At 38.2% G+C, this 14707-nt stretch overlaps 1 protein-coding gene across 2 annotated transcripts in view; it reads left to right on the top strand.

Annotated features, from left to right (window-relative positions):
* LOC130990847 (midasin) overlaps positions 1 to 14707 on the top strand; it is a 31720-nt gene that overhangs the window by 15521 nt on the left and 1492 nt on the right. The window contains exons 35-73 of one of the 2 annotated variants that reach the window (XM_057915084.1): positions 18 to 1553; positions 1634 to 1814; positions 1948 to 2049; positions 2782 to 2864; positions 2951 to 3196; positions 3316 to 3451; positions 3537 to 3622; positions 3701 to 3774; positions 3959 to 4100; positions 4203 to 4292; positions 4548 to 4671; positions 4791 to 4942; positions 5372 to 5485; positions 5817 to 5966; positions 6084 to 6257; positions 6342 to 6545; positions 6670 to 6771; positions 6880 to 7095; positions 7251 to 7370; positions 7791 to 7872; positions 7954 to 8081; positions 8173 to 8349; positions 8490 to 8565; positions 8695 to 8807; positions 9068 to 9147; positions 9242 to 9355; positions 9537 to 9605; positions 9694 to 9850; positions 9998 to 10158; positions 10247 to 10293; positions 10384 to 10610; positions 10935 to 11165; positions 11279 to 11494; positions 11569 to 11727; positions 11812 to 12021; positions 12123 to 12422; positions 12518 to 12661; positions 12757 to 12960; positions 13042 to 14697. In XM_057915084.1, coding sequence (XP_057771067.1) covers positions 18 to 1553; positions 1634 to 1814; positions 1948 to 2049; positions 2782 to 2864; positions 2951 to 3196; positions 3316 to 3451; positions 3537 to 3622; positions 3701 to 3774; positions 3959 to 4100; positions 4203 to 4292; positions 4548 to 4671; positions 4791 to 4942; positions 5372 to 5485; positions 5817 to 5966; positions 6084 to 6257; positions 6342 to 6545; positions 6670 to 6771; positions 6880 to 7095; positions 7251 to 7370; positions 7791 to 7872; positions 7954 to 8081; positions 8173 to 8349; positions 8490 to 8565; positions 8695 to 8807; positions 9068 to 9147; positions 9242 to 9355; positions 9537 to 9605; positions 9694 to 9850; positions 9998 to 10158; positions 10247 to 10293; positions 10384 to 10610; positions 10935 to 11165; positions 11279 to 11494; positions 11569 to 11727; positions 11812 to 12021; positions 12123 to 12422; positions 12518 to 12661; positions 12757 to 12960; positions 13042 to 14697 — 8583 coding nt within the window. Of the gene's footprint in view, positions 1 to 17; positions 1554 to 1633; positions 1815 to 1947; positions 2050 to 2781; positions 2865 to 2950; positions 3197 to 3315; positions 3452 to 3536; positions 3624 to 3689; positions 3775 to 3958; positions 4101 to 4202; positions 4293 to 4547; positions 4672 to 4790; positions 4943 to 5371; positions 5486 to 5816; positions 5967 to 6083; positions 6258 to 6341; positions 6546 to 6669; positions 6772 to 6879; positions 7096 to 7250; positions 7371 to 7790; positions 7873 to 7953; positions 8082 to 8172; positions 8350 to 8489; positions 8566 to 8694; positions 8808 to 9067; positions 9148 to 9241; positions 9356 to 9536; positions 9606 to 9693; positions 9851 to 9997; positions 10159 to 10246; positions 10294 to 10383; positions 10611 to 10934; positions 11166 to 11278; positions 11495 to 11568; positions 11728 to 11811; positions 12022 to 12122; positions 12423 to 12517; positions 12662 to 12756; positions 12961 to 13041; positions 14698 to 14707 lie in introns of both variants that reach the window. The other variant, XM_057915079.1, reaches the window with a different exon arrangement.

The following is a 14707-nucleotide window of genomic DNA, read 5'->3' as shown; positions in this document are numbered from 1 at the left end:
TTCTTCACTGTCTGCAGGTTCTTGATAGGATTAACTCATTGGTTGAACAATCTGGATCTATTACCATTAATGAATGTGGGACTGTAGAAGGAAAGCCAGTGGTTCTTCACCCCCATCCTAAATTTAGAATGTTTTTAACTGTTAATCCCAGCTTTGGTGAAGTGTCACGAGCAATGAGAAATAGAGGGGTTGAAATATGTATGATGCAACCGGATTGGCTGCCAGACCAGATGTGTGCTAAAGTTCATAGTGAGATGGAGCTAAGAGAAATAAAGAGATTTATTGCTATTTCTGGAATTCCTATGGGTAGGTTGGTTGATATGATGGCCAAGGCTCATCTGTTTGCCAAGCATGAAGGATCCCGTTGTAATATAAGCATCACTTATCTGGAGCTTTCACGCTGGGTGCAGTTGTTCCAGCGGCTTATTACAAATGGAAACCAGACTGTTTGGAGCATCCAGATTAGTTGGGAGCACACATATCTTTCATCTTTTGGTGAGGAAAAGGGAAAAAACATTGTTTCTGAAGCAGCTAGTTCTTACTTATCCAGGTCTGAACTTTACAATTTCACGTCATCTGAAGATTTCTTGCTATGCGTACCAGGAGGATGGCCAAATCCTTTGAAATTAAGTGATTTTGTCTTTTACTCAAAAGATGCTTGTGTTAGACAGAATATCATGTATTTGGAATCATTAGGAATTGAAATTGCATCCTCCGCATTTATCGATAACTTGAAGAGAGTTTCTAAGGTAAGAACTCCTCCTAAAGGAAGCTCAAAGATGATTCACCTGATGGATGCTATGTCATTGCATAGATTTATGTTTCCTAAGGATACAAACAGCATAATTGCAAATTATGATGCTGGAGATGAGTTGCGGTTGGTTTTAGCTCAAAAGAAGAAAAAGCTATACTTTGCTGCTGACTGGGTAATGGAACAAGCTACTGACAGTGACTATTGTCTTTACGTTAGGTGGTTTGAGTGGTTTGGTTCTGAGTTGCAGCCATCCCTTCCATTTTTCAGTTGGTTTTCAGATTTACTGAAAAAGGAACTTCAGCATCCTATCTGGACAAGAATATTTCAACTGCGTAGTGATCTTTTTTCTCTAAGTGATTTGGACATCAAATCAATATCCAGCCCTATACTCTCTGTTAACTCTATTGATGTCTGCTCATCTGATGGTGTATTAAACCAGCATCATATCCACCTAAGAAGCTTGATCAAGTGTGTAATGTTATTGAGACATAGTCTTCAACAATGGAGCAAAGAGAATGAGTATAATCATGCTCACAAAACTAAGCATTTTGAATCTATTCTTACTTCGCTGCGACGAATGGAGGAGAAAGTGCTTGATTTTTTTGTTGAATCCACCTCTTTTGATATGCTGTTTAGGTCATATACTGATCTCCTTGAACACCACATGCTCTTCTGGAACAGTATCGATCCACCTCAGATTGAGCGTCGGGTGATCTCTTGGCAGTTGTTATTGAAAGATGCAGTGAAACTGAAGGATATTTGTCCTGCAGAAGCAGAACAATTTAAGGATATTCTCATGGTAAACTTCTTTTACATTCTCTCCTGCTATTCTTTTCCCTTACCATCTGTATAAGCTTTTTGTCAACTTGGTTCATATAGATTGAGATCAGAAAACTTGAGGCCAGCTCATCCTTATGCTTGAATTCAAGCAAATCCTTGCTCTGGAAGCATGGTGGGCATCCAATTTTGCCTTCATCTGCTGACTTACACCAAAAGCAAGGCCAATTTTCTGACCTTTGTGAGGAAATGTGGCCAAGAATTAGCAAGTTTATGGAACCAGGTAGAGCATTTTGCATAAGGTTTATAATTCATTCTGCAGGCGTGATCATATGCTATAGTATAAAATGAAGGCTTAAAATGCCATAGTTATTAACTTATTTTTATTCTTGTTTTTTTGTTCTTTTACTCCACAGTCTCGTTTCCTGAAATCTCCATGGATGGGAATAAATTTCACGAAGTTGCTGTAGATGGCATATTGTTTTCTGATGTGGAACTTCGCGTTCTTGCAATGCAAGGTAGAGTTTCTTATTCTCCAGTGCATCTGGATTTCATATTGTGTTTATGGGTGATTGTGTCTCAGTTCCAGCATTACATGCCTTTTCCTTTATTTATTATTTTCTTTAATAAGGGGACAATGTTGAATAATCTTCTATCACTGCATAATTGTGTGCTTCTCTTTACTCATATTTTAGTTGATCTACTGAGTTCACTGAGGTATAGTTTGCCCTTAGCTTGAGCTATAAAAAAGAATAACCTTTCATCTATTTGTAGTTGCATGTTTCTCTTTCCTTTGGTACCCAGTCCAGTTCAGCATCTGTTCCTCAAGGCCCGTTCAACTTGTACTGTATCAGAAACGCTTTTCTCCTTTAATATGATAATTGGTGATCATATGAGTGCCTTGAGGACCAGTTCATGTTTTTGTCTGAATTGAGGATGAGAAACGTAGATAGTACGTAATCCAGAAGATAGCACTGTTATCCCTTTTTTGAGGAACAAAACATTGTAAAATGGCGACCTCCTAAAAGTATTGGCTCCCAGACTCAGTTTCCCTGTGTTTTGGTCAGAGATTCTTTTATACATTTCACTTTAGAAGAATTGAAAGTAGAGGAATAAAAAACATCACTACCTTCATGTTTTTTCATAGACTATTGCAAACCATTGTCTCCTTAAACCGTTAACTCTATATACTATTGAATCAAGTATCAGTTAGGCCTTACTTTGATTGGGTTTTTTGGATTTTCTTAAAGGAGTTTGCATGTCAACATATATTGTCGACAAAGTGAATGATAATGGTTTTGAAACTACACAGCAGTTAGAGGAAATGCATCAGGTATGTTGATGCTCATGATTTTATTGTCTGGAACCTAAATGAGAATTCTTTATATCATCACTGTGGTGAATTTTCTGTTTCCTCAGATGCTTTTGGAAAGGTGGGATTTTGAAAAGCAGAAGTTGAAAGTGAAGTTGGAGAGTACTAAACTTCTCCCTGCACTCTGTTCTGCTTGTTGCGGTGTTACACCTGATATATTGCATAGAAGGTCTGGCTTAGATTGTTGGATAAGGACACAGCCTATTGTTGATGAGACAAGTCTTTGCCTTGACTTGGAACTACTGAAACACCTAACAAAGAATGTTGTGGTTGATGTCGAAGAACAACACAGCGTATGGGCTCTCCTTTAATTCTAATAAAGTGTACCTGTGATCTTAAGTTCCATTTTGTAGTCAGTTGATCTTAAGATGATTATGTGTTTTCAGATTTTACACTTTGACATGTATGACAGGCTTTGTTAGATTTGTCTGGGCTATTAAAGTCATCTTTGAGCTTCTCATTGGATTATTCTGCAAGGCCTCTGATAGACTTCTTGCCTCACCAAAAAATTTTATGGACCCTGGATGCCTGGGAATCAGTGAAAGGAGGTAAGGGGTGCTCTATAATTTGGTAATTGTGCTATAAGCCTATAACTCTTATCTCGTGATTGATGTCTTCTCTTCTCTACTACAGCAAATGAAAAAATCTCTAGTTTCATTCTGGAGATGTGGTTTAGATGGCATGCAACTCTCTGGGAAGTCTGCCCTATTCTTGCCAAGGTACTTATAAACTTCTAAAATTATTCGGGCAATTTATTTTGTTTAATAAGCTAACCTGTGGTGCACTCCCTTCCTCAGAATGAAGAGTACAACATTCTGCTGCCTCAGAAGCTCTTTTGGCCTCTTAAATTGACTATGGTTGACGAGATCATGTGAGTTGCACTTAACAGGAAATCACTTCATTTGTTTGAGTTTTGTTTTCAATCTCATTGATCTCGACAGTTCTTGAGGCTTCTTATATATTATTTGAACTGATGTTTAGGTTTATCTGGTCTTTGAAATATTGTTTGATCCTGACTATTAAATTCTTTGCCCATAAATCTCTGTTTAAATCAGGAAAAATGTAGACCCCATTAGAGACTACCACTTGCATAAGTTCAAGCTTAGAGCTACTTGTCGCAGTATTTGGCAGAGTTCTGAAAACGTAATTGGTTCAGGTGGCATGTTTCTCTCTGCTGCGCGGTCTCTCTTCCAGCAGGTATTCACTATTGGTTTCGAAAAAAGGTCTCACTCATTATATACCTAAACCCTTTTCGTGTGTTCCAGTTTTGACGTTTCTCTCTGTACTTTGTGCTTGTAGATTATTTGCGCTCACAAAAAGTCATTTGAGGATTCAAGATATGTTAGCATCAAAGCAACTCTTTGTTCTATCCAGGAATTAAGTAACCCAGTACGTACATTTGCTTGTTCTCATTTTATCCTTCATAATCTGTCATTGTCTTTTTTGTGGTATGTATTCTGTTGTGACTATCTTAGATTGCTGACTGATATAACATCATGTTCCAGAGATTGGGTTCCTATTCGAAATTTTATTTCCTTCATGAAGTTTCCTTATGGGTCATATTTCCTGTATTTAGATTTGCTTAAGACACCCCTCAGTTCTCTTCCCTTATGCACTTTTTATACTTGATTCACAATATTACAGATGGAAAATATAAAGGCCGTGGTCTCGCTTTTGGCATCATCAAATCACCGTGTATTCACATCCTTGATCAATCCTTATATTGAGCCACTGCTTAGAGAACTCTATCCTGTGTGCCCATCTGATGGTTAGTGCCTGCCGTATGTTTTGTTCAGGTTTTAAGGTTGATTCTATGATTTTCTGCATAACTCTCTTTCATGTTCGAGTACTTAGTTTTATCACATATTCCCAATCAAAAATTTGCAGATATCCAGAGTGTTGGGTGTTCTCTGTTACGAATTGGGGGCCTGCGTTATAATCTTTTGGTCCGCTGTGCTGACTTGGATCCTACTTTAAAGTACTCTATCAAGTATTCAGAACTAACAGCCAAAATAGCTTTGCTTGAGACAGAGATTGAGGTATTTCTCTCGACTTTCAATTAGTTTCTAATCTCCATTCATGCTTACCTCTTCCATTTTCTTCAAACATTCTTCTTTTTTGGCTTTGATCATTATTTACCTGGTTAATTTGCCAGTGTGTAAAATAGTTAGGTAGTTCGTCACTATTCACAGAACTGTCAGTGGTAGGCAGCTTTAACCACTGTAATTATTTTGCTGATTGATGATTAATTTGTTCTTTGGATAATGTGGGATTTTGAATAATAATTTTTAATATCTGGTATACCCCTGAAGGTCACGTCTGTAAAAGAAACTTCCCCATGCCTTTTGGTTCTTCAAAAACGAATCAATGTATCTTTATCTTATTGTAGAATTTCATTTGTACTTTGATGGTATACTCTACTGTTGGCTCCACATATACTCAGACAGATTGATTGTTTTCTCTTACAGGTTAGGCAAGAATGTATCTATTTAGCTGGAAATACACATCAGTCAGAAGATGATAGTTTCAGAATCAATTTGCTAGATAAACTCAAAGCTGAAAAGATGATGCTCCGAAGAAAGGTCCCTATGCATAAACTCCCTATATCAGAAATTGCTTGTTTCTTCTTGATATTAATTTTCAGAAATGAAAGTTTTAGCACCACCAAAAGGGTTTTCCCACCCTAAACCCTAGGAACTCAAGCTTGCTAATAATCTCCCTTTGCTATAACCCTGCATCATATATTTTCAGACACCAGCATATTGTATTTGTAGGAATTACCATGAATATAACATATACAGTGGTCTTGATGGTTTTTTGGAATATCTTTGCATCTTCTGTAAGTGTTTTGTTCTATATGGACGTACATAAGTGAATTCTCATCTCACCCAATAACATCTGTTCCTGAATCAGATGGTCTTCCGCTCAAATCCTGGAAAATTTAAGGAGTTGAAGTATCTGTGTAACGATTTTCTTAAGTCGGTTACAGCTATTGTTGAATGGATCAAGAGTGTCAAAAGCTTGAAAGTAGAAGAGGTCACTAACCAAGTGCACAATTGGCAGGTATTGTTGACTTTCAAATTCTATTTGTCCCCTCTGTTCTTGTGGATCTCGACCTGTCCTTTATGTATAATGATTTATCCAATCTAACCTTCCATTCTTGGTTCTTTTCATTTTCAGGATATGACTTCCCATTTCATTCACCAGTTGTCGAAATACTCCGAATACATTGATATAACTGAACCTGTTCAAGTTGCAATATATGAAATAAAATTAGGATTGTCATTAATTATATCTGATGTACTCAGCAGAAGGTATCTGCCTAGTCGCGAGCAGAGTATGGAATCTGTTTTGGTGGGTAGAAGATACTTGTTTCATCTTATTGTTTACCTCATTTTTCATGGTTCCTGCCTTTGACTTTTGATGCTACTTCAACAGAGCACAATTCACAAGTTTGTTAGGTTCCCCAGAGTTTGTACATCTGAAAGAGACTTTATCGATCTTGGAAGGAAGGCCCAACTCTTCATAAGTGATATTGAATGGCCAACAATTGTTGAAGAAAAAGATATCTATATACTGCAGAACATTGTTGAGTTAACTGGTGATACTGTTTCAACTGGAGAGACTTCTTCTCATGCAACGGTTCGTCATATCTTCTGAGAAATATCTTATACTTGTTGGTTTTCTCAAAAGAAGGTCTACGCCTGATATCCTAATACTTTGTCTTGTACTCTTTATGCTTGCCACATGCCTATCCTTGCAACAGGCATCAACCTTGCCCTTTAAGGTTTCTGTTTACCACAATGTTCTGGCTCGACTTAAAGACTCTGTTGCTGGTGCTCGATTTCTTAGCGCTTCTTCCTTTAAGGTACGAATTGTTACATGATATTCTACTATTTTCAGAGTGGTGCGAGTGTTGCACATTCTCTATGATTTTCCCACTGGAAAGTTCAAAATTTTGCCTATGTTTTGTCAGCTTTTGCATGAGATCTTCCATGAAATTGCAAGTCTTTGGATGAAGCATCGGGCAAAGTCATCTGACGATGATCAATCTCAGCAATTCAAGTTCAAAGCCAGAATATTTAAGATGGAGAGTATTATTGAAATTGATGTTTCCAACTGCGCAAATCTTCTTGGAAATGATAGCTTCTCTGAGTGGCAGGAACTTCTCTCTGAAGAACTAGATGACAAGGTAATGATATTCTCTTTCAGTTCCACCCTCTCCAGCCAACTACATGCTGGTGGTCATAGTATAAGCCAGAGATTGTCATTGCACACGAACTCATATTTAATACATAAAGATAAAATGGTGCTGGATCCATCAACTTGCAAGTTTTATCCTTGCAGATCAGGGTCAACGAGGAAGATGAAGCTCTGGAGCAAGAATGGAATGCTCAGGAATCTGATTTGGATGGCATTGTCAACATACACAACCAGTTATTTGGTTCAATTGATCTTGTTCAAAGAGTAAGTTCTCAGCCTTTTTTCTACCCCTCCTAACGGTGAGCATGTGTTACAAAATATAATTGCTTCTGTGATTAGCAATTGTTAGGCTAATGATCTCCATGGATTTTTTATGGCATACTTGCTTACCAAATTGCATCTCCTGGGACTACTTCTGTAATTATTGGATATTCATATTGTACTTCCGTAATTGATTGAGAACTCATACAGGAAATGATATGATGTTTGCTAACTGCAATTACTGAACTGCTTGCTTTGATTTTAAGTACTTTTATAGCAATAGCTAAAGAGTAATAGATCTTTGATGTCAGGACATAGTTATCTTGTTCTTGAATACATTATTTTTTAAGAGTGAGAGGATAGAGCAACTGACATGCTTGTATTTTTGTAAAACTAATTCATAAATACTATCACCTCTACCAGCCTTGCAGTATTGAAGTGTCAGATGTGGATAGGTTGTCTTCCTTTTGTAGCTCTTACATGCTGGGGATGAAGTTGACTCGAGGTGATTAGTTTCTGCATAATCTTACTGTAGATAGTTCAAATATTTCTTGGACTCAATCTCTAAAACCTACTTCTTCTCCAGATATGAGAGGTTTATTTTCCTCAAGTTTTGATGCCAAGATTGCACCTGAACACTTACTCCGTCTCTGTTTGGAGCATGATGACAAGTTCATTCTTCACAAATCAACTTGTGCATACAATTTCTACAAGGCATGTTCTTTTCTTCTATCAGTAATTCTCTTCTTATTTATCATGTTATCTATCTGCTCACTTATGTGATTTCATGTTCTGTTGCTATCAGGATTCAAATTCACCCATGCTGGCCAAATTGGTGGAACCGGTTACACATCTTAAACAGCGAATTCTTTTCCTCCTAAAAGAATGGGATGATCATACTGTTCATCATCTTTCTCTCATGAAAATTGTAGAAGTTGTTGATATGATCCTCGCTCTACCACTTGATACACCTCTGGCGAAGGTCGAGTATCTTACTTGCAGATGTTACTTGATAATTATTACTAGTATTTTCTGGACTCTAAAGTGATATGTTAATTGCTCTTTGTTTGACATTTAAATGCCTGTTGCAATACCTGAAGATCTTTGCTTCATGATTTTTAGGCTCTCTCGGCTTTGGAATTTCTGATTAACAGGATTCGAAATATCCAAGAAACGGTCGCCAAATTTCCACTCTCTGGTGAGCCAAATTTTTGGTGTTTCTTTTTAGTAGCTTTCATTGTTCTACATGACTACTCCGAGAAACTCTTTTGAATATGGTTTGCTTTCTGATGCAATACAAACTTACTGCAATCTGTTGTCCTTGTAGATCAATTGGAACCTATTTTTGCTCTGGTTTCCTCATGGCATAGGTTGGAGTTTGAAGCATGGCCTTCATTGCTTAATGAAGTTCAGTCTCATTTTGAGAAGAACGCTGGAAAAGTAAGCTTTCCTGTCACTGAAAAGTTGCATCATTTATCAATGCGCCTTAGGAAATGCTACTGGTAGTATTTGGTGATGATGTTTTACAACTAATTCGAATTTTGCATTTTTCCAGTTTGATTATAAGCGACTCTGTAGCATGTCATAATACTTCTATAATTAAACTCGAGATGTTTTCAGTTCCAATGTTATCGTGCAAGTAGTTACTTTGGTTAATTATGCTACAATTACTAATTACATATTCTCATACTTGTTTGCAGCTATGGTTTCCATTGTATTCTGTTTTCCTACGAGATCCTGATGACAATGTTGATCGATACGTGAGCTCAATGATTGAAAGGCAAGCATCTTGAAAAAATTGTCTTTCATATTAACTTTGAAATATTTTTTCTTTGTTTTTATCGGATTCATGTCTGAAGCTAAATTCTCTACAGCCTGGAAGAATTCTTCAAGACATCCACCATTGGTGAATTTAGAAAGCAATTGCAGTTGCTTCTTTCATTCCATGGACAGATAAGCAACAATTTGAACTGTAGATCTTATATAAGGTATGTCTATATTTTGGTTTAATATTTCTATATTGGAAAGTGATTGAGCAATCTTTTCAAATAACATTTGTTTTGTTAAAATTTGTAGATAAGTCAGCTGCTTGAATAGATCTTTAGATATCATTTTGATGTCCAAACGAATTTTAGACGTGTAGATGCTAATGTATTATAAACCTTGCAGCCATTACCAAGAGGAGAATGTGAAAATACTCTACAATACGTTTGGCTTTTATGTGCAATTACTGCCTCAGTAAGTTTATCTTCTCTGAATAATCCTTTCATTTTGATAATCTTGTGCTAAATGTTTTTTTTTTTAATTTTATTTTGTATTTTTAAAGGGTTCTGGATCATATCAGTGAAAATAGAAAAAGCATTGAAAAAGAGTTGAATGAGCTTTTGAAGTTATGTCGTTGGGATCGTGTTGATAATCATATGGCCATTGAGAACTTCAAAAGAACTAGGCTGAAACTACGAAAGATAGTAAAGAAGTATACGGTAAGATTATACTCTCCTCTCATGGTCAAGTGCAAGTGATTCTTTAAACTTGGCTAAATGCTATACTTCTTGTGTTATACTTCCTCGTATCTACTGGAGATGAGAAGGAAACTCATTACAGATATAACATCTTTCTTTTCTACATAGGATCTACTCCAACAACCTCTCATGGAATTCATTGGTCAAGAATCCTCGCAAAGTGTGATCAGGACCCATCCTGGCCAAAAGTTCATGCTTGACCAATTTGAGGTCATCAAGAGTATCATTGATACAGCTTGTAATGAGGCTGAATCTATAGCTGAGAACGGGTAAACTTTTATGTTTTATTTACCTCTTTTATGTCTTCTTTTTCCCTTTTTTCCATTACATTAAAAACATGGCTCTTTTGTTTAACAGTTCTGCATGGTTTGCTGATTGGTGGAAGAGGCTGGAGAGAGTAGGGGGTTAGTTTCCTGAGTTAGCTATGGCCTCACATATTTTGTCATTCTGATTTTTTATAATTCTTGATTTAACGAGATCCCTAAATCTTTCAGAGATATCTAGTGGCATCAAGGATGATACACCTTCACAATCTTCATGCTTTTACTCGGAAGCAAAGGAACAGTTATGGCATACAATTGTAAAATTATGTGCCACTGTTGTACACTGTGGTGAATTTTGGGAAGATAAAACTAAGAAGTCTGGAAAGAAGAGGGCATTCGCTGACCTTCTAAGCCTCCTTGATAGTTGTGGCTTGTCCAAGCATAGAAAACCTATCGAGGTACACAGTTATGCTTTTGGTTTTATATATATATATATATATATATATATATATATTTTTGCTTTATCTTCGAGTTTATATCTGGTTAGGCCTACTGGGATCACTGTTTTGTAGTTCAAATTTTCTGGTTCCTTTTTCTTCTTTGATTTTTTTCCCAGTAGATTTTTTATCTCTCTCTCCAGTATACCCAATTTAATCATTTCAATTTATTAGAACATAAAAAATTCTAGGTTAACTTCCCATTTTAGCCTCTTAGGTACTTTCGAGTAATATTTTCAATTTGAGTTTCATGCTTCATCAGAATGGGTCTGTACTGTCTTGCAGGGTCAATCCGACAGATCACATTCTTGGCTTCTCCAGCCGTCTTATGAAGTGCAGCATTTGCTTCTGAGGCAAGGTGATGATGTTCAAAGCGGTGTCAGTGTTGATACCCGTCATACTTCTTTTGAAACCATATGGAGAATGGCGAATAAGTTCTACTACAAGAACATCGCATCATTTAAGATTTTGGAGAAAATATGTCTGAATTTTCATAAAGATCTTCAACTAATAGAGGTATGTGTCCCAGGAAAATCCTTGGCGGCTTTCTGGAATTTGTCATTGTATGAAATACAATAGTCATATTTATTATGGGCAATTGATGCAAATACATATTCTCTCTATTGTAGGTCGAGAGGTCGGGTTCTTATGTCGATCATCTTATTGAGATTCAACAAGAACAAAGAGCTGTTTCCTATAATTTTGCACATGATCTCAAGCGCTTGAGACAATGCATGTGGCCTTTGGCGAATTTATCCTCAAGCTTGACCATCTCAGCTACAGAGAAAGTTAGCGAGTTTAGCAAGAACCAGAATGCTACTTTCAGATGCATGTGGTTACAAAAGGTACCTTAAACGTCCTACTGCTAGATGTTAACCTTATTGAGTCCCCTCTGATAACTATTCTGCCAATTTTGCAGCAACTCTTTGATGGTTTCTGCACTTTGCTATACGAGGAACATTTATTGCTACAAAAAGTTGTAAACAATCACCTAGATACCTGTTCTCTTGTCAAACGTGAAGCAGAAAAGATCCGAGTATTCATTCAGAAAGTCCTTCCAGACTTTCAGAAAGCTAAGGTACTTATGAGCTTACATTTTTCAGTCATGCTGACTTGTAGGTTCAATGCTATTTTCGTCTTACTTCCCTTGCCATACCGACAGAATAAACTGGATCAGCATCTTCTTGGAAGTTGTGAAGACATCACTATAGGCGGTGTTGCATTGCATCCATATGGTGTTACAGGAGAAATGGAAGAGCAGGTGAATGATAACTTCAAGATGATTAACACATTCGAAAAGGATCTCTCGGTTTACAGTGGGAATGGCTCTGTCAAAATCCTTCTCGGGCATTTTCAAGATCTATTTGCAAAGGTACAGATAGCTTCTATCCGTTGCATGTCTAACCCGTTCTGTAAACCAGTGTATGAATAACAAGTCTAATATGAGCCGATGTAAAATGTGATGTTTTGCAGGCTCATAATGCTGAAGAGTCCCATTTATCTTCTCAAGCAAGAAAATCATCAGTGAATGCGGATTTTAGTGGTGAGAAGGATATAAAGGAGCTTGAATCAGATTTCGAAGCTGCCCTCTTGCAAACGAATAAGCGCATCCTTAATATACTTCAGAGCACTGGATCTCCGAACTATGATTCTGCTTCAACTGAACAATCACAAATAAAGATGATGGAGTGGAAGATTATATTTGAGAAAGATATCGAACTTCTGCAGTTAGACCTGATATATGAGGATGTGACGAGAACAATTCAGTGTGCTGTAAGTTCATGGATCGTCGATCTTGCTTTATTTTCCATTTTAAGAATTTGGATTGGCCTTCTTAATTTATATATATTTTTCATGTTTTCCCTTAGGGAGAACTTCTCAACTATTCTGGAGGAAAAGATCCTTGTGTGAATTCAATTTGCACAAAGTTGAAACGACTGCATGCCTTGTTGGATATGATGCTCGCTTTTGGTGATAAAGTTCTGCAGGATTTTCTAGTCGCGCATAGCATGGTAAATTTTACGTAATGCTTATATAATGTGATTATGTTCACCTTCCTCTTATTAAATCAACAGTATTTAAGAAATGTTGTTCCTGTTGCGTGTAGGTGTCCAAAATGACGTATGGACTTGCGAACATTCTTGCTTCGTTGTTCTCGAAAGGTTTCGGTACCATTGAAGAGCAGGAAAACGATAACTCGAACGAGGTGACTCAAGATGCAAGTGGAACTGGTATGAGTGAGGGTGCAGGAGTGAATGATGTCAGTGATCAAATCCAAGATGAAGATCAGCTCCTCGGAGCTTCCGATAAGGTATGTGAATATCAACATTTTATATTTCAATCATATTGGTTTTCACGGTACAATGTTAAAACTATTTTTTGTTTTCTGAAGCCAAATGAGGAGCGTAATGATGACATGCCGAGTAAAAACGAGAAAGGGATAGAGATGGAGCAGGAGTTCGATGGCGATATGGTCAGTGTGAGTGAGGATTCAGGAGATGATGAAAACGATGATAATGGGGAGGATGAGCAAATAGAGTCTGCCATGGGAGAAGTAGGTGATAAGAGCGACGTAGTTGATGAGAAACTCGGTGACACAAACGAGGATGAGGATCGCTGCGCGAACGAGAAGTACGAACAGGGTGCACCGGTGAAAGATCAAGCTCAAGATGAAGAGCTTCGAGCCAAGGAAGATTCTGAAGCCACGAAAGAAGATGCCATTGATCTTGATGCAAAAGAAGCTGGTGAACCTAACGAGGAAAATGGAGACGAAGAAGGCGTTGATGGTGAAGAAGATATGAAGGTAGACAAGGATGATGCATATGCAGATCCTACTGGGGTGAATCCCGATGTCGAGGATAAAATGCCGGAGGAGGAAGAAACGCCCGTGGAGGAATTGGATGGTACCGAACCAATGGAAGACGGCGAAGCAGAAGATGTGGATGATTCCGATGCGCAGAATGAGGAAAATGCCGATGAATTCATGGAAGAGGCGGACCCCGAGAACCCTGATGGGAATGGCCCCGAAAATGATAAAGAATCGAATGCTAAGATGCCGGAGCAAGATGTTATGCAATCTGACCCTAATGATAATGCTGCTCAATCTGCTGGGAAGTCGACAGATGACCTTGCTGCTACAGCCGAACAAGGCAACTCTGCTCCGGACGACAAATATTCTGATCCGAGTGAACTTAAAGACAACCTTGCTCCGACAAATGGGCAGCCTAATGCCTCTGACCTTGAAGTAAAGGTTGCTGACTCCACAAATGGCCAACAATTGAGCAACGAACAATCGCGGACTTCGTTGACTCCTTCAGAGCCGCGTATTCAGAATACTCAGCCTAACCCTTGTCGGAGTGTTGGTGATGCTCTTGACGGGTGGAAAGAGAGAGTGAAAGTCTCAGTCGACCTTCCCAACCAAGTTGAGAATTCAGATGATATGGTGGAAGATGCTGACGACTACGGCTACACTGCAGAGTTCAAGGAGGGGACAGCTCAGGCACTCGGACCTGCAACGGCTGAACAAGTCAAGGGCGATATCGCTCAGAATGAGACAGAAACCGATGTAGGAGGTTCTGATGCGAGGGATCACGCCGCTGAAATCGAGATTGAAAAGAGCACATCCGAAACCAATCCGATTGTAAATTCTGCTCTGTATTCTGCAAATGATGCCAGCAAGCAGCAAGGAACAGCAGATATGGAGGAGGAGGATGGAGAATCCATGGAAGTTGACGATGACTATAGTCGAGACGAGACTACCATGTCGGAGGGTCTGGTATCCGTAAAGAGGTCGTACATCAGCGAAGAAATTCGTCAAATTAGCATGTCAGCAATGAGCGATGATGATGATGAGCTCGGTAAAGGTAGTAAGTTTGAGCCCTCCGCTGATACAAGGGATGATGCCGCCATTCTTTGGCGAAGATACGAATCACTTACGACGAGATTGTGTCAGGAATTAGCTGAACAATTGCGTCTCGTGATGGAGCCTACTTTAGCTAGCAAGCTACAAGGTGATTACAGGACTGGTAAAAGGATCAACATCAAGAAGGTATGATTTA

Source organism: Salvia miltiorrhiza, chromosome 1 (genome assembly GCF_028751815.1).
Source record: "Salvia miltiorrhiza cultivar Shanhuang (shh) chromosome 1, IMPLAD_Smil_shh, whole genome shotgun sequence".
Classification (NCBI taxonomy): Eukaryota; Viridiplantae; Streptophyta; class Magnoliopsida; order Lamiales; family Lamiaceae; genus Salvia; species Salvia miltiorrhiza.
This window is presented reverse-complemented; position numbering and strand designations above follow the sequence as displayed.